At 41.3% G+C, this 27,355-nt stretch overlaps 1 protein-coding gene across 1 annotated transcript in view; it reads left to right on the top strand.

The window, feature by feature from the left end:
- The window catches only part of ablim2 (actin binding LIM protein family, member 2), a 320,054-nt gene that overhangs the window by 159,373 nt on the left and 133,326 nt on the right, over window positions 1-27,355 (top strand). Inside the window, exons 7-9 of the mRNA XM_048604650.1 lie at window positions 596-683; window positions 15,525-15,583; window positions 20,875-20,952. Of these exons, the coding sequence (XP_048460607.1) occupies window positions 596-683; window positions 15,525-15,583; window positions 20,875-20,952 (225 nt within the window). The remainder of the gene's footprint in view (window positions 1-595; window positions 684-15,524; window positions 15,584-20,874; window positions 20,953-27,355) is intronic.

The raw sequence follows: 27,355 nt of genomic DNA, 5'->3' as shown, positions 1-27,355 counted from the left end.
GCAGAGATCAGCTTCAAAAGGTTTTTACAGTCCAACTAATAGGCAAAGCAAGCCTCTCAAAGTGCAGTGACAATCTATTAACTGAAGTTGTGTTCTTTCTATGTCTGACAGCATGCATAAGTTTGTTTAAACAAACACATTTCCTTAAGAGTGAGCTGTGTCTATCTTCTATTAGAATTGATGTATTGTGAGACTCTGTATGGTGTAAACTGTTTAATAAAATCAGCTGAGAGGTTTTAAAGAATGTTTCTGCCCAGTCTGCAGATTTACATTAGAATAGACACATGCTGTAGAATATTGAATTCAAATTTGTTTGTCTCAGGATCAGAAATAGTTGAGTATGCTACAGGGGAGATTAAGTTAATTTTACACTAAGGCTGGCAATTTTCAGAGTGCGGAATGCTGGGGTGCACTTCCCCAACTCAAGAAATGATAATCAATCAGAAGACTCACAGAAACCAGTTACTGAAATTACACCTGGGAAAAAAAATATTGCAGACAGTATTTTCTGAATATTTATGTTTGACAGTTGAAGCAATCTGAATGACTCTAATGTTTTGACTTGATGCTGTTCTATCTAATTTTCTTATTAAAGGCAGGAGAAAAACATTACCATCCAGACTGTGCACGATGTGTGAGGTGTGAAGAGATGTTTGCAGAAGGTGAAGAAATGTATCTGCAAGGTACAAATGTTCTTGAAAGATCATAATGGACTATTACTGACTGTACTTATGCCTTAACCAGTTTGCCCAAGGCAACCCCAAACTCATGTTCCCTGCTGCAATGAGAAATATCTTGCATTGATGGAGCTTTGTTGAGATCACATGGGATTCTAAAGAAATGGGATTGTATTATGGTCAGGATTCTGACTGCAGAAAGCCAGATGCAGTACTAAACAAACCCTGTTTATCTTAATATAATCGAAAACAATTTAAAGAAAGAAAGTGGGATCAAAATAAAAACAGATTTTCTTATTCAAAGAAGTAATAAAAATGAAATGTGTAGTTCTAGACTGCTGTATTTGAGTTCAAGCTATTTCACTATGCAGCATTGCTATAATTGGACAAGTGCCTTTGGAGGTCCAAAGACTTTGAGAGGATAGCAAATCATGGCCCACAGTTTCACAAAGAACAAAGCAAATTACAGTACAGGAACAGGCCCTTCGGCCCTCCAAGCCTGCACCGACATGCTGCCCATCACAACTAAAACCCCCTACCCTGCCGGGGACACCATCCCTCTATTCCCATCCTATTCATATATTTGTCAAGACGCCCTTTAAAAGTCACTATTATATCTGCTTCCACTACCTCCCCTGGCAGCGAGTTCCAGGCACCCACCACCGTCTGTGTAAAAAAACTTGCCTCGTACATCACCTTTAAACCTTGCCCCTCGCACTTTAAACCCGTGGCCCCTGGTAACTGACTCTCCCACCCTGGGAAAAAGCTTCTGACTCTCCACTCTGTCCATGCCCTTCAAAATCTTGACCTCTATCAGGTCGCTCCTCAACCTCGTCATTCCAGTGAGAACACCCCAAGTTTCTCCAACCTCTCCTCATAGCTAATGCCCTCCATACCAGGCAACATCCTGGTAAATCTTTTCTGTACCCTCTTCAAAGCCACCACATCCTTCCGATAGTATGGCGACCAGAATTGAACACAATATTCCAAATGCGGCCTAACTAAGGTTCTATAAAGCTGCAACATTACCTGCCAATTTTTAAATTCAATGCCCTGGCCAATGAAGGCAAGTATGCCGTATGCCTTATTGATGACCTTCTCCACCTGAGCTGCCGCTTTCAGTGACCTGTGTACCTGTACATCCAGATCCCTCTGTCTATCAGTACTCTTAAGGTTTCTGTCATTTACTGTATATTTTCCATCTGGATTAGACCTTCCAAAATGCATAACCTCACATTTTTATGGATTAAACTCCATCTGCCATCTTTCTGCCCAAGTCACCAACTGATCTATATCCTGTTGTATCCTTTGACAGTCCTCATTGCTATTCACAATTCCACCAACCTTTGTGTCATCAGCAAACTTATTAATCAGACCAGTTACATTCTCCTCCAAATCATTTATATATATTACAAACAGCAAAGGTCCTAACACTGATCCGTAAGGAACGCCACTAGTCACAGCCCTCCATTCAGAAATGCAGCCTTCCACTGCTACCCTCTGATGTCTATGACTGAGCCAGTTTTTTAATCCATCTTGCAATCTCACCTCTGACAACGTGTGACTTTACCTTCTGTATCCGCCTGCCATGAGGGACCTTGTCAAAGGCCTTACTGAAGTCCATGTAGACAACATCATCAATCATCTTTGTCACTTCCTCAAAAAACTCAACCAAGTTTTGTGTGGAGTTGCGAGAAGCATTTACCTCTGTGGTGGCCTCTATCTGCTTAAGGACCACTAGCTAAAACAAACCAAAGAGAGGCACTGATCCCCTTACTAACAAATTCACAGGACCTTTGCAGGCTATGAAAATTGTTTCCATATCCCCTAATTTAATAAATATTTCTGACTGGAATCTTACCTCTCTAAATTAGATCACTTTGCCCTATTTTGAAAACTAATGAACTGATGTTCAGTTACACATCCATTTTAGGTGGAACTTCTTAAGCTTTTGCTCCTTTGGAATAATCCTTGTCAACAGCCATTTCCCACATTTGAGGTAAATTAGAATGTTAATTTTTTGCTTTTTGGTTTTGCTTTTTATCTTGTTTGTTTCTAATGATCAGCTTAACATTCATATAATTGTCCCAAAAATATTGATTAAAAACTTGCTTTTATTTTAGACTTTGTGTATATGCCTAAATTACAAAAATAACTATACTTCAAAAATAGTCATTGGCTGTATTTTTAGGAATCTTGAGGACGTGCAATTGCAAGTTTTAAAGAAGTATTTGAATGCCTAAAAAGGAAGTAAAAGGATGTTGATATTATGGGGGGGTCAGAGCATGGGAGCTTGATTCTACAAAGGTGAAGGAATCTGCAAGAATTTCATGCAACATTCGATTGTGTTGATACCTAGAGAGTTACAAACACGAGCACCAGAAATGAGCCTCTGTTTATGAATAATCAACACGACAAAAGAATGTGCAGAATCAAAATTATTCTTAAATCCTTGTTCTTGCAAGATGCTAATCTGCATTCTTTACAATCCACTTGATAGTGAAAGATTCTGAAAGTTAGTGTCCCCATATTGACTTGCCTGATTTACAGCATTTCCTGCATTTGTGACTTAGTCTGGGCAATCCTGCAGTGAATTAAAACCCTCTGTCATACTGGGGGCAGTAGATTCCACTGCTATGCCCGCCACTGCCATATAGAATAAATAGAACATTCAAGACTTACAGATGTGTCTGATTATTATTTTATTTAATCCATTAATGGGATGAGGGCATTGCTGGCTAGGCAGCATTTATTGCCCATTTCTAATTGCCCAGAGGCAGTTCAGAGTCACCCACTTTGCTGTGGGCCTGGAGTCACATGTAGGCCAGACTAGGTAAGGACGGCAGTTTCCTTCCCTAAAGGATGTTAGTGAACCAGATGGGTTTTTTCCTGACAATCGACAATGGATTCACGGTCATCATTAGATTCTTAATTCCAGATATTTATTGAATTCAAATTCCACCATCTGCCATCGAACCCAGGTCCCCAGAATGTTATCTGGGACTCTGGATTAACAGTCCAGCGGTGATATCACTAGGCCGTTGCCTCCCCATTGATGCGAAGGGAGCAAAATCTTTTTCTTACAATAATGATCAAAGTAACTCCATGTTTTCAAGTCACGAATCGAGTCAAAACACCACTGTGGCAAAGTTAAACAACTAAAGAACAAGACTGCAAAGGTTGTGAGCTCTGGATTATTACCTGAGCTACATGCAAATTGGCAAATAGATAAGATCAGTGAAGTAAATTTGGTGTGGGTAAGAGGGTTCCATGTCATGCTATCAGTGTTGGAACAGGAGGGAACTGTACCATCAAGACAGGCTGCACATCCAAGGGTGGCATGATGACTCTGGTTAGCACTGCAGCCTCACTGCACCAGGGACACGGGTTCCCTTCCAGCCTCGGGTGACTGTCTGTATGGAGTTTGCACGTTCTTCCTGCATGTGTGTGGGTTTGCACTGGGTTCTCCAGTTTCCCCCCACACAGTCCAGCAGTTGCAGCAACGTTTGAGTTGGATGCTCTTTCCAGGGTCGATGCAGACTCAATAGGCCAAATGGTCTCTGTCTGCACAGTAGGGATTCTATTATTCCACCTGAACCAATCTGGGAACAGGAATCAATAGAAAGGCAAAATAGGGTGGTTGCAAGGACTTCAAACTAATTAAAGGCAGGTTGGGGGCGTGGGGGTCGGGGTGGTGCGTAGGAGACGTTAGTCAAATTTCCAGAACAATTTATAGGGCAGAGCGTATGGAAAGGGTCAGGAATCTAACTTCAGGCACAACAGATCTGAAGAACCTATGAAAATGGGAGGTTAATACAGAACTGAGGGTGTTATATTTAAACACGTGTATATATGAAACAAGGTAAATGAGTTTGTAGCACCGTTCGAAATTGGCAGGTACAATGTCATGGACATCACAGAGACATGGCTGCAAGAGGATCAGGGCTGGGAACTAAATAGAGTCAAAAAATTGTACAGCACAGAAACTGACCCTTCAGTCCAACACATCCATGCCGACCAGATATCCTAAATTAATCTAGTCCCATTTGCCAGCGTTTGGCCCATATCCCTCTAAACTTTCCTATTCATATGCCCATCCAGTTGCTGTTTAAATGTTGTAATTGTACCAGGTTCCATCACTTCCTTATTCCATGCAAGCATCACCATCTGCATGAAAAAGTTTCCCCTTAAGTCCCTTTAATATCTTTCCCCTCTCACCTTAAACCTGTACCCTCTAGTTTTGGATTCTCCCACCCTAGTTCACCCTGTCCATGCTCCTCATGATATTATAAACCTCTATAAGGTCATCACTCAGCCTCCGATGCTCCAGGGAGAATAGCTTATTCAGCCATTCTCTACAGCTCAAACCCTCCAGTCCTGGCAATATCGTTGTACATTTTTATGCACCCTTTCAAGTTTAACAATATTTTTCCTATAGCAGGGGGACCAGAATTGAATGGCAGTATTCCAAAAGTGGCCAAACTAATGACCTGTACAGCTGCAACATGACCTCCCAACTCCTATACTCAATGCACTGACCAATAAAGGCAAGCATTCCAAGCGCTTTCTTCACTACCCTATTTACCTGTGACTCCACCATCAAGAAACTATGCACCCCAAGGTCACTTTGTTTGGCAACACTCACTAGGACCCTACTATTTAGTGTATAAGTCCTGCCCTGATTTACCTTACTAAAATGCAACACCTCATATTTATCTAAATTTATCTCCATTTGCCACTCTCTGGCCCATCAGCCCATCCGATTAAGGTCCCATTATGCTCTGAGATAACCTTCTTCACTATCGACAACACCACCAGTTTTGGTGTCATCTGCAAACTTACTAACCAAGGATACCAAATATCCAAGGAAACATGACCTATCAACAAAACAGGCAGATGGGTAAAGGGTCGAGGTTGCATTGTTCGTAAGAAATGAAATTGAATCGATAGCAAGAAGCAATATAGGTTCAGAAAGTGTAGAATCTGTCTGGGTAGAATTCAGGAATCGCAAAGATAAAAAAAGATCCTGATGTGAGTAATGTACAGGCCTCTCACCAGTAGTGAGCATATGGTGCAGAAAATAATCAGGAGATAGAAAATGCATGTAAGAAATGCACTATTGCAGTTACCCTGGGGATGGTCAATATGCAGGTGGATTGGGAAAATCAGGTTGGTAGCTGATCCCAAGGAAAGGAATTTGTGGAATTTCTACGAAATGGTTAGCAGCTTGTGGTAGAGCACACTGGGGAACAGCCAGTTCTGCATTTTGTGATGTGTCTTGAGGCACACCTGATTAGGAAGTGTAAGGTGGAGGAAACCCTAGCGGGCAGTGACCACAGTATGATGGAATTCAGCCTGCAGTTTGAGAGGGAGAAGCTGGAATCAGACATAACGGTATGACAGTGAAGGTGGAGCTGGTGAAAGTTGATTGTAAAGGAAGCCTAGCAGGGAAAATGGTGGAGCAGCAATGGCAGGAGTTTCTGGGGGCAATTCAGGAGGCACAGCAGAAATTCATCCCAAGGAAGAAACAACCATGGTTGACAAGGAAAGTCAGGGACAGCATAAAAGTAAAAGAACAAGCATATAATGTGATGAAGATTAGTGGGAAGCCAAAGGATTGGAAAGCCTTTAAAATCAGGAGAGAACAATTAAAAAAGCAATAAGTGGGGAGAAGACAAAATATGAGTGTAAACTAGTGGGTAATATAAAAGAAGATTGCAAGAGTTGTTTTAGACATATAACAGGTGAGAGAGAGGCAGGAATGGACATTGGACTTCTGGAAAATTAGACTGGAGAGGTAGTAATGGGGAACAAAGGAACAGCAAAGAAACTGAACAGGTATTTTGCATCAGTCTTCAGACACCAGTAGCATAACAGAGTTTCAAGAGAGTCAGTGGGCAGAGGTGAATGTAGTGTCCTTCACTAAGGAGAAAGTGCTGGGGAAGCTGAAAGGTCTAAAGATGGATAAATTTCAGTGACAGGCTGGAGTACACCCCAGGGTTCTGAAGGAGATAGCTGTGGAGATATTGGAGATGTGGTGGTGATTTTTCAGGAATCACCTGGAGTTAGGGAGGGCTCCAGAAAATAGCAAGTATAACACCCCAGTTTAAGAAGGGAGGGAGGCAGATGATGGGAAATTGTGGCTGGTTAGCCTAACCTCGTTCATTGGCAAGATTTCAGAATCTGTTTTTAAGAACGAGATAGCAGAGTACTTGGAACTGCATGGTAAAATAGGGCTGAGTCAACACAGCTTCATCAAGGGAAATTCATGCCTGACAAATCTGTTAGAATTCTTTGAGGAAGTAGTGAGCAAGTTAGATGAAGGAGTGCCAGTGGACGTGATCTATTTGGAATTCCAGAAGACCTTTGACATGGTGTTGCACAGGACGCTGCAGCAAGAGACCATTGTTTTAGGGGCGAGGTATTGGTATGACTACAGGATTGGTTGATTGGCAGAAGACAAAGTGTAGGGATAAAGTAGTCTTTTTCAGGATGGAAGTCAATGGTTAGTAGAGTTCTCTAGGAGTCAGTGTTCGGAACAAAACTGTTCACATTATACATTAATGATCTGGCCAAAGGAACTGGGGATATTGTTGCTAAATTTGGAAATGTCATAAAGAAAGATGGAGGAAAAGGTAGTGTTGAGGAAGTGGATGGAAAGACTTGGACAGGCTAGGAGTTTGGGCAGAAAATGGCAGATGGAATGCAATGTGGGAAATTGTGAGGTTACGCACTTTGAAAGGAAGAATAGAGGCATAGACTATCTTCTAAATGGGGAAACTCTTTGGAAATCTGAAGAACAAAGATACCTAGTTCAGGATTCTCAATGTTAACATACAGGTTCAGTTGGCAGATATGAAAGCAAATGCAATGTTAGCATTCATTTTAAGAGGGCTAGAATACAAGAGCTGAAATGTGCTGCTGAGGCTGTAGACAGCTCTGGTTAGACTGAATTTGGAACATCATGAGTAGTTCTGGGCCCCATTTCTAAGGAAGAATGGGCTGGCCTTGTGGGGTTTCCAGAGGAGATTCACAAAAATGATCCCGGGAATGAAAGACGTGTCATATGATGTGCAGTTCATGACTCTGGATCCGTACTCAGTAGGCGTTTAGAAGGATGAGAGTGGATCTGATTGAAATTTACAAAATACTGAAAGTCCAAATTGAGTGGCTTCCTGCTCTGCAGTTCATAGTCAGTTACCTAATCCACCCCACAGCTCTTACTCATTTCAAATAATCAGAACCAATCTCAGGAATAGAATAGATTTAACTTCTTACCAGATGCTTCCTATCGTAGAGGAAGAACCAAATCCACACTGCAAGCACTCTGCCTCTGTAACATCCTTTGGCTTCCTCTTCTAATTGATGCTGACTGCTTGAGGGCCCTACTTTCACTGTTTATGAATTTTTTTTCTCTTCTCCTCCTTATTCATTTCAATTTTAGTAAGGCTAACATAGGAACAAGTTTAGGTTGAGCAAACATCTGGCATTGAAGTACTGATTTGTGAAGAAATATCGGAACTGAGATTAATGTTCTCTTTTGAGATCTTGACAGAGTCAATCTGCAGTTTGGTCCTTGTCAGGCTGCTCATATCTTGGATGAAAGCTTATCTTGCAGCTAGCTACATAGTGAGGCACATCCTCAGTTATCAGTGGCTGGCTTATCTCTTCCTGATGCTGCCATTTGTGAGATATTTGTGGCTTTGATCTTTATTTTGCTTTACATGCGTGCTGCAATTTGCACTTTGACTTTTGGTGGTCTTCATTTTTCCCTGCAATATAGTCCTACAACCTTGGGATGCACAGCCTGCATCACAATTTCATTCCCAAATCCTTAACTTTCAAATAAACAGGCCTGTTAATGCACCTGCATGCTGAATGATGAATAACCCCAGCACCCCAATCGCTGTTTGTAATTTTTAGGTGCCCTTTATATCAAAGGTTAATGAATGAAAGGATGTGGTTGCAGAACTGGTGCTTGGAGCTGAAAGAACTTAATCACGTTTATTCTGCATTGACACTTTCTCTTCATTGTAGAACTCTTAACTGAGTGCTCTTGCAATGGTATTTTTCAGGTTCTGTTTTGGTCACCTCAGTTGGGTCTAATTGCACTCTGCAGAACCACATACAAACAGATCTGGGGCCCTTCTCATTTGCACTGTGCATTCTCTGAGTCTCCTTCTTGTGATCTGCAATTTAGAGGACGATGTTGGTTCTAAATTTTTACTTCATTTCTTTCACCCTGTAACCTCACACTTTAGAATACATATTTCAACCTATAACTGTAGATGGACTTTTCCTCTTCTGTAGCACTGCTCTGACCTCCTTCAGCCTCTCCTATTATGGTAGGCCCTTTCAGTATTACCCTCAATATTCCTGCTTGTCCCCAAGACCCTAATCCAGCCTCAATCTTACACCACACTCTTATTCAGTTGAGCTGCTCATTCTCCATCCTCATCCTTAATATGTAGTTTCCAGGGCTATGTCCCCTTTGCCCTTTCACTGGGACTCTTCCATGGCATCACAGGTTTCTCCTTCCCTTCCCCAGGATCCTACCAGTGTCCCCAACTGTCATGCCCTTTATGTTTCACTTGCTACAATTCCTGACCAGCCTCCTCTCGAGCCTTCATTGCTTACACTGCAAATGTTTAACTACATCAAGCAAGACTCCACATGACTGAGCCATAGTGGTCAACCCAGTGGGGTTATGGCCCTAACAATGTAAGCATTTAAGAACAATAAGCAAGACCAACAATGGTTTAACCTGAGAGTCACCACTCATCAGGCAAGGGGAGAGGTGGAGAAGATGAGTCCTTCATGGTAACCTCAGCCAGTGTGGGATTTGAACCCACATTGTTGGCATTAATCTGCATTGCAAACCAGCCATGCAGCCAACTGAGCTAACTGACCCCCTGAAATATCATGATATAAACAAATTTGACTACATATTTTAAAAACTTTTCTCAAAAGTTTCTTCATTCCTTGTGTTTCAAAGGGAATCCTACATTTCCTTCTGATTGTCCTCCAGCATCTCTTTCCAATTCTGCCAGGGTGTCCTCTGTGCCTCCCACCCAGGCTCTTGCAAGGAGCACTGAAAGCACAGAATTAACAGCTCCAACATTCTTCACTGTAATGAGGATGCAAAAGAAATTACAGTGTAATGGGGCAGCTAAGCCCACTCCTCAGTGAGCATTTTCATTTGCTGATTGTCAATGAATGGGTGTAAATGAAAGCTGCTGAGCATAGAATTATGTCAAGAATTTCTAGTAGGGTGTGTTTCTTTTTCTGTTGAAAGGAAGTGGCTGGCAGATGAGAGCTTTGGCCTGATAACAATTTTGTTAGAGTAGATGAAGGAAGACTATGTTCACTTACGGGAATGAGCATCACTGGGGGCTGTCAATATAAAGTGGTCATCAATAAATCAAATAGGGAATTTGGAACAAATGTCTTTATCCAAAGAGTGGTAAATCACAACCGCAGTGAATAAGTGAATAGTATAGATACACTTAAAAATAGACTAGATAAGTATACCAGAGAAAGGAGATAGAGGCTTATGGTGTAATGGCTAACTGGGGTAGCATGCTGGAAATCAAGCCTTGCTACACCCGAGTTTAAACTCCCCATTTTACCTGATTTTTGGATACAGGTTGACAGAAGCATGGACCAGGTTTCTGTACTTAACAAGAATTATTATTTTTTATAAGTAAATAAACTCTAGATATAGATACACCATTATAAACTGTTAGAATATACTACTACAAAGTAAACTCTAGTTTTTTAAACTCCTGCTTACACATACAGTTTCAAACAGAGAGGAGAAAATAGGTTGTGGGCAAAGGAAAACTAGGAGATAAGTCAGAGGTTCCTATAAGACCAAAAGACACAGGAGCAGAAATTAGGCCATTTGGTCCATCGAGTCTACTCCATCATTTAATCATGGCTGATAAGTTCCTCAACCCCATTCTCTGCTTTCTCCCGGTTACCCTTAATCCCCTTGATAATCAAGAACCTATCTATCTCAGTCTTAAATGTACTCAATGACATGGCCTCCACAGCCTTCTGTGACAGTGAATTCCATAGATTCACCACTCTCTGGCTGAAGAAGTTTCTCCTTATTTCCGTTCTAAAAGGTCTTCCCTTTACTCTTACGCTGTGCCCTCGGGTCCTAGTCTCTCCTACCAATGGAAGCATATTCCCAACATCCACTCTCTCCAGGCCATTCAGTAGTCTGTAAGTTTCAATTAGATCCCCCCTCATCCTTCTAAACTCCAATGAGTATAGTCCCAGAGTCCTCAAGCGTTCCTCATATGTTAAGCTTTCCATTCCTGGGGCCATTCTCTTGAACCTCCTCTGAAACTCCTCAAGGGCCAGTACATCCTTCCTGAGATATGGGGCCCAAAACTGCACGCAATACTCCAAATGTGGCCTGACCACAGCCTTATAAAGCCTCAGGAGTACATCCCTGCTTTTATATTCAAGTCCTCTCAAAATAAATGCCAATATTGCATTTGCCTTCCTGACTACTGACTCAACCTACAAGTTTACCTTGAGAAAATCCTGGACTAGAACTCCCAAGTCTCTTTGTACTTCAGACTTCTGAATTTTCTCCCCATTTAGAAAATAGTCCATGCTTTTATTCTTCTTACCAAAGTGCATGACCTCACACTTTCCCACGTTGTACTCCATCTTTGCCCACTCTCCTAACCTGTCCAAATCCTTCTGCAGCCTTGCCACCTCCTCAATACTACCTGTGCCTCCACCTATCTTTATATCATCTGCAAACTTAGCCAGAATACCCACAGTCCCTTCATCTAGATCATTAATGTATAAAGTGAAAAGTTGTGGTCCTAGCACTGACCCTTGCGGAACACCACTTGTCACCGGCTGCCGTCCTGAGAAAGATCCCTTTATCCCACTCTCTGTTTTCTGCCAGACAGCCAATCTTCTATCCATGCTAGCACCTTGCCTCCAACACCTTGGGCCCTAATCTTGCTCAACAGCTTCCTGTGCGGCACCTTGTCAAAGGCCTTCTTGAAGTCCAGGTAGATAACATCCATTGGCTCTCCTTGGTCTACCCTGCTCATTACTTCCTCAAGAATTCTAACAGATCTGTCAGACATGACCTCCCCTTAATGAAACTACGCTGACTTTGCCCTATTTTACCATACACTTCCAAAAATTCAGAAATCTCATCCTTTACAGTGGACTCCAAAATCTTACCCACGACTGAGGTTAGGCTAATCTGCCTGTAATTGTCTGTCTTTTGCCTTACTCCCTTTTTAAACAGGGGTGTCACGTTAGCGATTTTCCAGTTCACTGGGACCCTCCCTGACTCTGGCGATTCCTGAAATATCACCACTAAGGCTTCTACTATCTCTTCAGCTATGTCCTTTAGAACTCTGGGGTGTAGTCCATCTGGTCCATGTGACTTATCCACCTTCAGGTCAATCAGTTTTACTAGCACCTTTTCCTTGGCGATGGCCACCATACTCAGCTCTGCCCCCTGACTCTCTTGAATTTTTGGGATATTACTCGTGTCTTCCACCGTGAAGACTGACATGAAGTAATTATTCAGTTCCTCAGCCATTTCCTTGTTCCCCACTACTGTCTCTCCAGTGTCATTTTCCAGTGATCCAATGTCCACTTTTGCCTCTCTTTTGCCCTTTATATATCTAAAGAAACTCTTACAGTCTTCTTTTATATTACTGGTTAGCTTACCCTTATATTTGAACTTCTCTCTCCTTATTTCTTTTTTTGTTGCCCTCTGTTGGCCTTTCTAAGCTTCCCAGTCCTCTGGTTTCCCACTGCCCTTCACCACATTATATGCTTTCTCTTTTGCTTTTATGCTATCCCTGACTTCCTTAGTCAGCCATGGTTGCCTCATCCTCCCTGTACCATGCTTCTTTTTCCTAGGGATGAATTTTTGTTGCGTCTCCTGAATTACTCCCAGAAACTCCTGCCACTGCTGTTCCACTGTCTTTCCTGCTAAGCTCGTCTTCCAGTCAATTCTGCCCAGCTCCTCCCTCATACCTCTGTAGTCACCTTTATTCAGCTGTAATACCGTTACCTCTGATTCTATCTTCTCCCTCTCAAATTTCAGAGTAAATTCTATCATCTTATGATCACTGCCTGCTAAGGGTTCCTTTACCTTAAGCTCTTTTATTAAGCGTGCCTCATTGCACAACACTAAATCTAGTATTGCCTGTTCCCTTGTGGGCTGCACCACGAGCTGCTCCAAAAAGCCATCCTGTAGACATTCCACAAACTCCTTTTCTTGCAATCCACTACCAACATGATTTTACCAGTCCACCTGCGTATTGAAATCCCCCATGATCACTGTGACTTTGCCATTCTAACACACCTTTTCTATCTCCTGGTGTATCTTGCGCCCCAGCTCCTGACTACTGTTTGGAGGCCTGTACACAACTCCAACTATGGTTTTTGTTACCTTTGTGGTTCCTCAATTCTACCCACACAAAATCTACACCATCTGACCCTGCTTCGTTTCTTCCTATTGATTTAATTTCATTTCTCATTAATAAGGCAACTCCACGCCCTTGGCCCTCCTGCCTATCTTTTCGAAAGGACATATGTCCTTGGATATTCAGTTCCCAATCCTGATCCCCTTGCAGCCACGTCTCTGTGATGCCTACCACGCAGTTTCTATCTGCACCACAAGCTCATTTACCTTATTCCTTATATTGCATGCATTCAGATATAACACCTTCAGTCCTGTATTAACCCTCCCTCTTCTCATTTTCATTCGTTTTTCCAGTGTTTGATTGCTAGCCCTTTCCAAACACTCTGTTGTATTTGTGTCTGTGCTGGAGACTTTAGTAACCTCTTCTGAGTTCTCCTTCCCTGTCATTTCTATCATATTTTTGCACATAGTTGAATCCACGACTACAGATATTAACCTGCTACTTTGTTTCCCTTTGGGGCAAGTTTCACCATTCCCTACCCCCTCACTTTCCAGTTTAAAATCCTGTTGACCAGCCTATTTACCCTTTTTGCTAGAACATTGGTCTCAGCTCAATTCAGGTGGAGACCGTCCCAACGGTACAGATCCTTCCTGTTCCAATACTGATGCCAGTGCCCCATGAAAACGAACCCCTCTTTTCCGCACCACTCTTTTAGCCTATTCACCAGTTGCTGGTTTTAAACCAGTTCCTTTTCATTTCGGCCCACAATTTTAAAAATAAAAATAAAAAAGAACTTCCTTTACAATGGGAAAAGGAGTAAAAATTTCTGAATAAACTGGTTGTGGTGAATGTGCCATAAATTCTAAGTCATTGTAAAGGTCATGTAGTCAGAAGTTGTGTAAGGAAGGCCAAATATCAAGTGAGACTTTGATGTGCTAGCATACATCACAAAGATATAAGATACCACATGGGTGCTGGCAAGTGTCTTTGATTCTGGGACAAGGAGAATGCTTCATGTTCTACCCAAGGACAAAGCTTGATTATTTTGTTAGGAGTACCTGTGTGCTTCCCTCTTAGTCAGCTATCAACCTCTTTGTTATTCCGAAAAGACTTATCTTTGCTGATTGAGTGAGACCATTAAACTTCTTTCAACAATGTGAGAGGTACTTGGGGTGTTAGAAACTGTACTCGTTATAACCATCTGTTCTCTGTACTCAAACAATGGTTTTCCTCTGTTCTCTAACTTGGGACAGTGTAGGTCTCTTATACCAGCCTCTCTTTCCCTTATGTTGCTAAGTCAGTTTGCTATTTGTTGCAGTATACTACTCATCACTTTAATTACATGCAGTTCTTCAATTAAACAAGTTAGCCCAGTGCTCTGCTCTCTTACTTGAATTTTCACTCCAGTTGCACCTCAATTCCAATCTCTGCCACATGGCCATTCCTGGTTTCCTGATGGTGGGACTTATCTATCCATCAAATAAAATAAAAAGATGTTACATTCTGGCAATCCTGATATATATTTTCCATCCCTAGTTGCCCTAAATAGATGGTGAGACACCTTCTTTAGCTACTGGTTGCTGTTTGATGCTATCTATCCTGCCAATTTTATGGAATTTTGGGCAAAGCCAACCTTCTCCAATTTCGGCAGCATTAACTCCTGTCTTGACTGTCTTACACTGATACATCAAAGAACTAGGAGTTTAGGTTTAAGGCCAAGGGGATCACATTTCGGAGCACCCATTTTTGCTTGCAGCCCATCCACCATACACCACCCCTGTACTATGCACATAGACAATGGGGATGTGGTGGGGAGAGGGTTGTCCTTCCTACAGCTGAACCTCTGTTCGGCTGTCCATTTCTAAGAATGGCTTGATGCCTTTGGAAAAATGAAAGATTTAGCTCCTATTTTTAAGAGTTCAATGAGCTCAGATTTTGAGGCTCTTTTGTAGAGGTATCTCCTGACATAGATTTCCTATAGCTCAAAATATATTTCAGTGATAAAGTAATATTTTAGTTCTGCTGTATTAGAATTTGTTTTGCTTGTTTCTATTTCTCGCTAAATGCTGAACGGCATGTCCCCAAAAAAAGACTTTTGCTCATACGTTGTAATCCTCCCATTTGGAATTGCTCATCTCCCTTTCGATCCATCAAAATGGCAAACAAAATTCCTCCTGGCATATATTTCCTAAACACATACATAATGTTAATTTGCTGTAATAACACTATTGATGATTCTCCCAGATACCTAAATCTCTTAATTACATCTTGGCCTTTATGGAACACAATTAAGGAAACTGGTTTTAAAAAAAAAAGTGCAATAAAAGTGTGAATTTAAGTATAACTTAACAAAACTATTGACTTTATTTACAGAAAGTGGAGAATTACTAACATTTGCAATTGCTTTGTTTTTAATTTGGTTCAGGTACTTTAATCTGGCATCCAGTCTGTAAACAGGCTGCCAGGGCAGAAGAAAAGCAGAAGGTAAGGAAAAAGAAGTATTGTAAAATCGGTTAATAACTGATATGAGTTAAAAACCTAAGTATGAACATTCACTATTCTCTACTATTTCTGATGAAGTTCAAGAACTTATTGGTCTTTATTATTTCTGCTAGAACCTTTTTATTGATGATTTTAATGTTTTGCAATGTCTAAGATTGATTTGTCTTACAAAATGAGTTTTGTACTAGGGACTATAGATGCACTGATTTATTGCATTGGTTAATTACAGTGTTTTTTTCAATTTAAGCAATTAATATTTCTATAACACTTTTTAAATTGTTTTTAAACTTCCAGTAACACTCCTACTGAGCAGTGTTTTTTGAATATAGTTTAGAGTAGAAGGAAAACAAGTGACACATGAATGCAACACCAACCTTGCACATACCTAACAATTAATAAACATTGAAGAAAAGGTATTCCATAAATAACAATGTGACTTGTAAGTGGTTACATGGAATGTTGAAAGTAAGGAGGAGAGGCAACAGTCCTAGTGGTATTGTTGCTGGACTATTAATCCAGAGACCCAGGTAATGTTCTGGTGACCTGTGTTCAAATCCCGCCATGGTAGAACAAAGAATTTGAATTCAATTTAAAAAATCTGGAATTAAGAGTCTACTGATGACCATGAATCTATTGTTTATTGTCAGGGCAAAAACCCATCTGGTTCATTAATTTCCTTTAGGGAGGAAAACTACCATCCTTACCTGGTCTGACCTACATGTGACTCCAGATCCACAGCAATGTGGTTGACTCTTAAGTGCCCTCTGGCTAATTAGAGATGGGTAATAAATGCTCTCCTAGCCAGTGCTGCCCTCATCCCATAAATGAATAAACAAAAAGACAACAATAAATTGGCAGATGCAAATAACTAACTTGGGGATTGGTAAAGGTAAAGTTGTCATAGTCCCAGAGGACCGTAAGGCTGCTGTCTCATTTAACCTGAAGGTCACCACACACCAGGCAATGGGAAGATTGAGAAGGTGGCACCTTCACGATAAACACAGTCCAGAATGGGCATTGAACCTGCACTGTTGGCATCATTCTGCATCACAAACTGATTTGGGACTAACCAGTTTCTGTCCTAGGGAATTCGCACAGCCTCCCTTGCCAGAAAAAGTTAAAATGAATTAAATAAATTTTCTGAGACACAGAAATATGAAGAAAGAGTATGGCAAAGGAAAATAGAGAACAGCTATTTTCTTTATCTAAAGTGTGGATATCAATTTAAAATGACCATTATGAGAGCAAGGAGGCAGTTTAGGAGAAATTTCTTTACATGGGAAGATTCTCAAGAGTATGAAGTACTTTGCTGCACTGAGGGGGTGATACTGATCATATTATTTACGGCAAGAAAAGGATAAATATTTGAAGCAGTGAAAAGGGATAACAGAATTTGTTTTTCATTGTATTGAAAGTAAGACCATAGATATAGGAACAAAAATAGGCCATTGGGCCCATCGAGTGTGCTCCATCATTCAATGAGATCTTGGCTGATTTGATCATTCTCAACGTCTTTTCCTGCCTTATCTAGAGATAATCCTTGATTCCCTTACTGATTAAAAATCTGTCTCAAACTTGAATATGCTTAACAATCCACAACAGGCAGTAAACAATTCCACAGATTGACTATCATAGAACAGAGAACAGTACAGCACAGTACAGGCCCTTCAGCCCACGATGTTGTGCCGACCTATTATCCTACTAAGATCAATCTACCCTGCATACCCTACATTTTACTATCCTCCATGTCCCTTTCCAAGAGTCGCTTAAAAGTCTCTGAAGTATCTGACCCCACTACCACTGACGGCAGCACATTCCACACGCCCACCACTCTCTGTGTGAAGAACCTACCACTGACATCTCCCCTATACCTTCCTCCAATCACCTTAAAATTATGCCCCCTCATAATAGTCATTTCCACCCTGGGAAAAAGTCTCTGACTATCCATTCTATCTATGCCTCTCGTCATCTTGTAAACCTCTATCAAGTCACCTCTCATCCTTCGCTCCAATGAAAAAAGCCCTAGCTCCCTCAACCTTTCCTTATAATACCTGCCCTCCAGTCCAGGTAGCATCCTGGTTAAAAAAAAAATCCTCCTAATCACTGCCTTAAATGTGCGATCCCTCATTCTTTGATTATTCCCTCTGGTCCTAGACTCTCCCACATGGGAGAAAAAACCTCACCGTAGCTACACTGTCAAGTCCCTTAATGGCCTTACATGTTTCAATGATGTCTCCTTGCATTATTCTAAACACGAAAGAGTACAAGACCAATCCACTCAACCTCTCCTCATAAGAAAATCCCTTTATACCTAGGATCAACCTAGTGAGCCTTCTCTGGACCACCTGCAATGTCAGTATATCTTTGTTTAGATAAGGGAACCAAAATTATAAGATTATAAGGTATAAATAAATACAGATATAAAGATAAAGGAAATACGGTCCATCAGGTTTGCTTCGCCATTTTGTCAGATCATGGCTGATCTAATAATCCTGAACTCCACTTTCGTGCCTTTTCTCCATAATCCTTGATTCCCTTACTGATTATAAATCTGTCTATTTCAGTCTTAAATTTACTTATTATCTCAGCCTCAACAGCCCTATGTGGTAAAGAATTCCAAAGATTCACTAACCTCTTAGAAAAAAAAAGTCCTCCTCATCTCTGTCTTAAATGTGTGGCCTCTTATTCAGAGATTATGCCCTTTAGTCCTAGAATCTTCTAGAAGGGAAAACAACTTTTCAACATCTACCCCATCAAGTCCCCTAAGAATTTTGTTTGTTTCAGTAAGGTCAGTCTCATTCTTCTAAATTCCAACATGTAAGGCCCAATCTACTCAATCTGTCTTCATAAGACAGTCTCTCTGTATCTGGTATTAGCCTAGTGAACCTTTTTCAGACTGCCTCCAATGCTACTATATCTTTATTTAAATTGCATAACCATAATTATTCACAGTATTCCAGTTGTAGTCTGACTGGTGCCTTGTATTATTGTATTTTTGCAAAACCTCCCTCCTTTTTATGCCATTCCCTTTGAAACAAAAGCCAATGTTCCATTTGCCTTCTGTATTACCCACTAAACCTGAATTTTAACGCTTATCCATCTGTTCTATTGCTTTTTGTAGTCTTTCTCCATTTCAATAATATTCAATTCCTCTATTCCTTCTGCCAAAGTTCATAACTTCAGATTTTCTGACATTATATTCCATCTGCAAAGTTTTTTGCCCTCTGCAGACTCTTTGTGTCATCGTTACCACTTGTCTTGCCACCTACTTTTTGCATCATCTGCAAAACCTGGTTTATAGTACGTTCACTTTCTCATCCGGGCTATTAATATATATTGTAAATAACTGTGACTCCAGAACTGATCCCAGTGGCACACCACTGGTTACAGATTGCTATGCTGAAAATGCCCTCCTTATCCCCATTTTGCTATCTTCCATTAGTTAGCCAATCCTCTGTCCATGCTAATCTACTACCTCCAACACCATGAGCTCTTACATAATTAAGTGGCTTAATCTGTGGTACTTTATCAAATATCCTCTGAAATTTGAAATGTATCGGCTGCCTCTCCTTTATCTATCCTACTTGTTACCTCTTCAAAGAACTGTAATAAATTTGTCTGGCGTGATTCTCCTTCATCGGGCCATGCTGAGTCTGCTTGAGTTTGTTACATGTTTCTAAGCCCTCTGCTGTTACAGCTTTTTTTTAATAGAATCTAGAAATGTCTCAATGACAGATGTTAAGTCATTTGGCATATGATTACTTTTTTTGTCAACCCTCCCACCTCCCCCTGCCAACAATTCCCCTCTTTTATAATAAGGGTGTTACATTGGCAATGTTGCAATCCTTTGGGACTTGTCCAAAACCTATCAGGTCCAAGGGACTTATCAGCTTTCTGCCTCATTAGTTTCTACAGTACATTTTCTCCAGTGATAGTTATTGTGTCCCTTGATTATTTAATATTTTTGGAATGCTATTACTATCCATTGCCATGAAGACTGATGCAAAGTATTTATTAAACTCCTCTGCCATTGCCTGTTTCCCCATTATTATTTCCCTCATTCTCTGAGAGGGCACAATTACAATGTTTAACAGACATTTGGATAAATATGTGAATAGGAAAGGTTTGGAGGAATATGGACCAGGAGCAGGCAGGTGGGACTCGTTAACTTTGGGATTACGTTCAGCACGGACTGGTTGGACCGAAGGGTCTGTTTCCATACTACATGAATCTAAGAGGGCTATTGTCATGTTGGCCTTTCTTTTCCTTTATATATATTTAAAGAAGCACTTACCTTCTATATTTATATTTGTATTTATATGTATCTATTTCTCCTTTTTTAACCAGTATTTAGCTTTTTCAACTTTCCCAATCCTCTGGTTTACCAATAACCTTTGCCACATTGTATATTTTTCTTCCAATTTAATACCACCCTTAATTTCCTTGGTTGACTATAGTTGATCTTTCCCCTTCTTAGAATCCTTCTTCCTCATTGGGATATATCTTTGTCATAAGCTACCTGCTTGAACATCTGCCAATGTACCTCCCCCATCTTTTCTGCTAAATTCCTTTGCAGTGCAGTGCAGCCAACTCTGCTCTTGTCCTGTGTAAACAGCCTTATTTAAGTTTAGCACAGTTGTCTCTGACCCAAATTACTCCCTCTCAAACTGAATGCTAAATTTTGCCATGTTACAGTCACTTATCCCTCCATGATCTTTTACTATGAGATCATTTATTAAATTTGCTTCATTGCACATTACCAGATCCAAAATAGCCTGATTGGATGCATGACATATTGCTCCAGGTAACTGTTCTGAATACACTCTGAATTCATCCTCCCAGCTACCTTTGTCAATTTGCCAATGACTACCACAAGTATAATGAACTGAAGTACTTTTTTTTCTCTCTACTGTACATCTTGATAGTTTTAAAATTTAATTAAATCATTCATTTCAAACCTATGTTTTATGCAGAAATTAGAAGCAAGAAATATGATTTATGATGTACCTGCTTCACCAATAAGACATTCAGTGTGATTTCTGCAGTAAGCAAATAATGGATTAATTAAGGCTTGAGATTTGTATGATGATAGAATGACCAAAGATCCTGAGTCTTTAAGGTTTATCAGAATCAAAATGTGAGCTTGAATATTTATGAAGTCAGGAAACGACTACTTCATATAAAAATTAAAGCATTACATTTTGGGTTTGCATTTTCCACGTACAGCAGGTTCTAATTTTGATATCTATAAAATATTGTTACTTTGCCTCTAGGTCACTCGTACTTCTTCTGAGAGCATCACATCTCCTCCAGCCTCCAGTGCCTCAGGGTCCCCGAGCCGGTTAATATATGTGAGTTTATTCCACAGTTTTCTTTGGATGTCAGATATTCATCTCCAGTAATGCCATAACCAGGATAGACATTTTCAAATATGAATGAATATTTTGAAAGTTTTTACATATAAAAAATGACAGAATAAGGAAAGCAACATACTTACAGGACAGAAATAACTATTTCCAAATAAGGAAATCCCACATATCAAATCAATGTCTTTCTTTATTGTGAGTGCTGTGATTTGCCGCATGTGGAATGCTATCAGTCTTAGATTTGCTAGATATTTAAACATTGCATGAGATAATGCAGCCTTGTATGTGTGGATCAAACACACTTCCTATTGGGCAACACAAAGATCATGACAGATTGTGCGTTTAAAGGTGTATGCAAGCCTGGCTACCTATCTTGAACTGAGTTGCGGTTGCAAAGGGTGATGGTTTCGAAAATCAAGAAAATAAAATATCAAAGTGACAAACACATGCTACTTTTTTTTGAGTAAATTCATTTCTTAAGCAAATAATAAAATGAAGCTAACAGGAATATTTGTTTGCTTAATGATTACAGAAAATCTTATCAATGAAGACAGATTTCAGATAATTATACCTGTATCATATGACGAGACCTCAGTGCTTGTATGTTTTCAAGTCAACTTTTAAAAATATTTTTGTCAGAAATTTAAGTCATCATTCTGAAGCAGTATGCTAATTTCACAAATATTATCTTGACTATTACCTACATGTTTCTGAATCAATAAGAAATGCTTAATGGTCCACAATGAGTTTGTTGAGCCTTCTTGTTTGAAGTTTATCACACACCGTTCAGTTGCAGACTGCAGCTGGATTTGGTATGAGGTGGTTGAGGAAAGACAAAGGTGAGGGAGTGCTCTCAATCATTTCCAGCACAGATTGCCATGTTATGAAGGATGCTATTATGAACATCTGATGCATGCACTAAAATAGGCAGAGTACAGCAATTTAAAATCATGATAGCCATGATCGTCTTGTAACATGGATTTGACATCCAACCTGCCATTTTGGACTTATTCCATCTATCTTGTATAGGCAGGACTGAATATGTCTGCATGTGTTCAGCTGCACAAGGGACCTGATCAAGTTCGTTGTGGGAAGTTAGGGAGGAAAAAGCAGGGCTCCTAGCAGAAATATTTGTATCATCTACACCACAGGTGAGGTGCCAGAGGACTGGAGGGTGGCTAATATTGTGCCTTTCTGAAATAAAGCCTGTAAGGAAAAGCCTCACAGGGGAACTGTAGACCTGTGAGTCTGACATCAGTGGTGGATAAGATAGGATTTACATGCATTTGGAGAGGCAAGGAATGATTAGGCATAGTCAGCATGGTTTTGTGTGAGGGAAATCATGTCTCACAAATCTGACTGAGTTTTTTGAGGAAGTAATCAAAAAGATAGATGAGGCAGAACAGTAGATGTTGTTTACACGGACTTCAGTAAAGCCTTTGATAAGGTTGTGCATGGTAGACCAGTTAATAAAGTTAGAACACATGGATTCAGGGTGAGCTTACCAATGGATACAAAATCGGCTTTACAGTAGGGGACAAAGGGTAGTTGGAGAGGGTTGGTTTTTGGACTGGAGGCCTGTGGCCTGCATTTTTCCACAGGAATCAGTACCGGTCGACTTATGTTTGTGATTTCTATAAATGATTTGGATGAGAAATAGGAGGCATGGTTAGTAAGTTTGCAGATGACACCAAAATTTGGCAGTATAGTGGACAGTAAAGAAGGTTATCTAAGATTGCAATGAGATCTTGACCAATTCGGTCAATGGGCTAAGGAGTGGCAGATGGAGTTTAGTTTGGATAAAGGTAGGGCACTTTGGTAAAACAAACAAGGGCAGGATTTATACAATTAACGGTAGGGTTCTGGGTAGTGTTGTAGAACAGAGAGACCTAAGGGTTCAGGTACACAATTCTTTGAAATTTTCATCACAGGTAGGCAGGTTGGTTAAGAAGGCATTTAGCACACTTGCCTTCATTGCTCAGTGCATTGAGTATACGAGTTGGGACGTCATGTTGAGGTTGTACAGGGATGTTGGTGAGGCCTCTTCTGGAGTACTGTGTGCAGTTCTGATCACCCTGTTATAGGAAGGATATTATTAACTGGAGAGGATTCAGAAGAGATTTACCAGGACATTGCCAGGAATGGAGGGTTTGAGTTATAAAAATAGGCTGGATAGGCTGGGACTTTTTTCACCGGAGCATATGAGGTTGATCTTACAGAAGTTTTTAAAATCATAAGGGGCATAGATAAGGTGAATAGCAAAAGTCTTTACCCTAAGCTGGAGGAAACTAAGGACATATTTTTAAGGTGAGAGGAGAAGGATTTAAAAAGGACATGAGGGGCAACCATTTTACACAGTGGTTAGTGTGTGGAATGAACTACCAGAAGAAGTGATGGATGCAGGTACAGTTACAATGTTTAAAAGACATGAATAAGAAGGGTTTGGAGGGATATGGGGCACACGCAGGGAGGTGGCAGTAGTTTAGTTTAGGAACATGGTCAGCGTGGAGTAGTTGGACCGAAGGGTCTGTTTCCATGTTCTATGACTCTCCTCTTACTGCTTCCCCACCAGCTGGTGCTCTTTAAAGGCATTGTCATCTAACTTCTTATAAAATCCCAACAGTATGGAAGCAGGCCATTTGGCCCATCAACCATCTGAAAAGCATAGCACCCTCTATCCTATCCCTGTATCCCTGCATGGGTTAACATCCTTATGGCTAATCCACCTAGCCTGCACATCCCTGGACATTATGGGAAATTTAGCATGGCAAATCCACCTGACCTGCACATCTTTTGACTTTGGGAAGAAACCAAAGCACCCAGAGGAAGCCCATGCAGACTCAGGGAGAATGTGCAAACTCCACACAGACAGTCACCTGAAGGTGGAATAGAACCCAGGATCCTGGCTCTGAGGCAGCAATGCTAACCACTGAGCCCCCGTGCCACCCCTTGCAGATGAATTGTTACCTACTCTTGCAGAGCTGGTGGGAGTTTTGTGTTATTGGAGGAATTGAGGGAAGTTGTGTGTTTATTAGAGGAATTGAGGAAAGTTGTGTGTTTATTGGAGGAAATATTCTTTGCATCAGAAGGGAATAGTGCTGAAAGTGGTGTGTACTTTTGAAAGGCTTGCGGGCATACCATTTTGCTCTCAGTCAGAGGGAGTATAGTTATCCCAGATAAATGGAACAAAGGCAGCCGAAAAGACAGGTCCCTTGCATGGGCAGGAGGAGGAGGGATGTCAGCAGGAGACCATACATTCTGAGGGTTTTCAGGGAGCACTTTCTTCCTCCATTGAAGCTAGGTGCAGTGGATCCAATGGGAAGAGTTTTGCAAGCCTCTGAATGACGTGGGTAATGGTGAGATTGGAAAAATAAGATCCTCAGTGTCAAAAAAAGTCGTCTGATTGTTTTCATCCAAAGTTTGAACAGCAAGACGAGAATCTATAAGACTAACGAGCAGCGCAAGACATATTTTCATGCATTTACATCTCATTAGTCACTAATTGCGCCTCATTTAAATGCAATTTCCCACTCACCCACTATAATGGAATGAAACTAGGTAGCAACAATTCCCAATATGTAAGTCAGAGTGGATACCTGGCACCACCAGCTCCCTGCTTACTGCTCTAGGCCTCTGTCTTAGCCAGCACTGTCCAACATCTCAGGGCAAGGGCCATCGGTATGAACCACCTACACACACCCTGTCTACAAAAGTTGGCATCAAATGCCAGCTTTGACACGTCAGCACAGCCAATTTAGACTAACTTGGAATACTACAGATCACCACTTCAGCGTTGACCTTTGGAGAACAGTGACAATTCGTATTGCAATGTTGCTGCAGCTAGGCCCCCCTTTGGGGGCAGTCGTCCGTCTTGCGCGTAGGAATAGGGCACATCTCAGACCTGCAGCCTCACAGCTCTCCTTTCCCCCTGTCCTGACTGCAGCCCCATTCGTGCCCGGTGGCTCACCTTATGCAGACCCTGTCTCTATACTACACCCTAATGAATATGCAATACCAGAATGGGAGCTCGTTGCTGTAAGCGTCATGTCATGTAAAGGGGTTTCTAACTGGAAATTCATCGTTCTTCTAGTCCTTCATCCTCGGGCATAACTGGTTAGTGAGGGAGCAGTTCTTGAGACTCTGAAATGATACATGCATAAGGGGATTGTTGGTGTGGGGGTAGAGTACTTTTGGGGGATTATTGTGGCGGTGAAAGCAAGAGGTACATGCTGCACAACTTGTTGCTTTTCCTTCATGTCGCATTGTGAGATTTCAGATGGTGGTTCAGACAGGAACATCCCATCATCCTGGATGATTTTAACAACACCACATCAATAAACTTGCCCACCATCTCCTGCGAAGAGGTCAAGAAGGAGTGGTCATTCATGTTTGCTGCCAGCAGGTTGCTGCTTTCTCCTCTTGTGAACCACTTTGACGTTCAAAACAGAGGCAAGCGAGTCAACAACTCTGTTTCAATGTGTTTGGGTGATGCGTCTCCCATAGCTAAATTGCTGCCAGTACATGAAAACTGCTCATTGTCAGAATGAGGTTGCTATCATTTCTTCATCTGTGTTAGGTATGAGTTCTGATTGGTAGTGATTATCAGTGGGTAAATAATGGATGTGTGGTTCATTGGGCAGTGCATGATGTCAGTGGTGTAGTGTTTTGTAGATAGCATTCACTGTCTTTTCACATGCACATGGCATTGAACATCTTCGGATACTGGATCCAGGTCATAGGCGCCTCACTCATAGCATTGATATCCAAGGCAACCTGCTCCCACAGATGTTATAAAGTCTGTCTGGAGGGCCTCCCCACAACTTTCAAGTTCCATCATGGAGATGTCTGCTGCATTGGAGAATCTAGGAGCCCTTTTTGGCTTACTGTTGTGTTTCTGGGGTTTATTCCTGCTCCTAAAGTGTTCTCCAGGTAATTAAATAAGTTGCGGCAGCCTGTATATGTTTACCATTAAAAGCTGTTCACTGGCTTTAAATAATGAGGATTAGCCATGATTGCTGCTTGTCTCACACAAATTTGGGCTTCCTGTTGAACATGTAACCACTTAGCAGTGTGTTTGATGCTGCGTGCAGACTACAGTCTTGAAAGTGAGCAGACTGTAGAATCCCTACAGTGTGGAAACAGGCCATTTGGCCCAATGGATCCACACCAATCATGTGTCTGAAGAGCATCCCACCCAGACCCATCCCCCTACCCTATCTCTATAAACCTGCATTTCTCATGGCTAACCCACCTAGCCTGCACATCTTCAGACTGTTGGAGGAAACTGGAGCACCTGGCAGAAACCCAGACAGACACTAGGAGATTGTGCAAACTGCACGCAGACAGTCATCCAAGGATGGAATCAAACCCAGGTCCCTGGTGCTATGAGGCAACAGTGCTAACCACTGAGCCATTGTGCTGCCCAGCAGAAAATTTTCATGCTTCCTGCACTGCTTTGAGTATGAGATTTTATTCCACACCCTGTCAACTGGAAGTATTGAATTTCTAGTCATACATTTAAACGCAGATGTAATTAATGACATGATCATACTAGTCTTTCAATAGTATGCTATTCAAGTGTCTTGAAAATCTAGCCTTACAAGGTCACAAATTAATCTGAAATGCTGACCTTGTGAAAGATGCCTCGGGCCGGATCTTCCTGTATTTGGATCATTGGAGAGCGGATGTGTCACCCAAGATGTGTGTTGGCACTCAGTGGAAGTCTTGATGTGATGACCTGTAATTCCCCAATTTGATTTGGTGTCTGAATATTCCAAATGCCAGTCCCCACCGACCTAACTCAACTACCTCTTTTGACCACATTAACCCCAACCACCTGACTACCCCTCCCCACCCAACCCAACTACTTCACCCACTTGCCACCTCACTTACCCACCCACCATCTTGCCCACCTGCTACTCTACCCACCCAACACCAGACCATTGCTCACTTACTTCACTCACCCTTTTCACTTACCTGCCCTACTATTCTACTGATTCACCCGTTTATCCATTAAGCTATTTGCAGACAGTGTCGTAAAAAGGATGCAAGGCTTTGTTTCCCCATGTCTACTGCAGTCTGATGGAACTGCGAAAGATGTTGTGCTCCACATTGGGAATCATAAAGTCATACAGCTTGGAAACAGATCCTTCAGTCCAACTTGTTCATGCTGACCAGACATCCCAATCTGACCTAGTCCTATTTGCTAGCATTTGGCCCTTACCCCTCTAAACCCTTTCTATTCGTATACCCATCCAAATATCTTTTAAATGTTGTAATTTTATGTGCCTGCACCACTTCCTCTGGCAGCTCGTTCCATACACGCACCGTCCTCTGCATGAAAAAGTTGCCTCTCAGACCCTTTTTAAATCTCTCCCCTTTAACCTTA

Source organism: Rhincodon typus, chromosome 1, assembly GCF_021869965.1.
Source record: "Rhincodon typus isolate 14 chromosome 1, sRhiTyp1.1, whole genome shotgun sequence".
Classification (NCBI taxonomy): Eukaryota; Metazoa; Chordata; class Chondrichthyes; order Orectolobiformes; family Rhincodontidae; genus Rhincodon; species Rhincodon typus.
The sequence above is the reverse complement of the archived record's forward strand: the minus strand, read 5'-3'. Positions and strand labels throughout refer to the sequence as shown.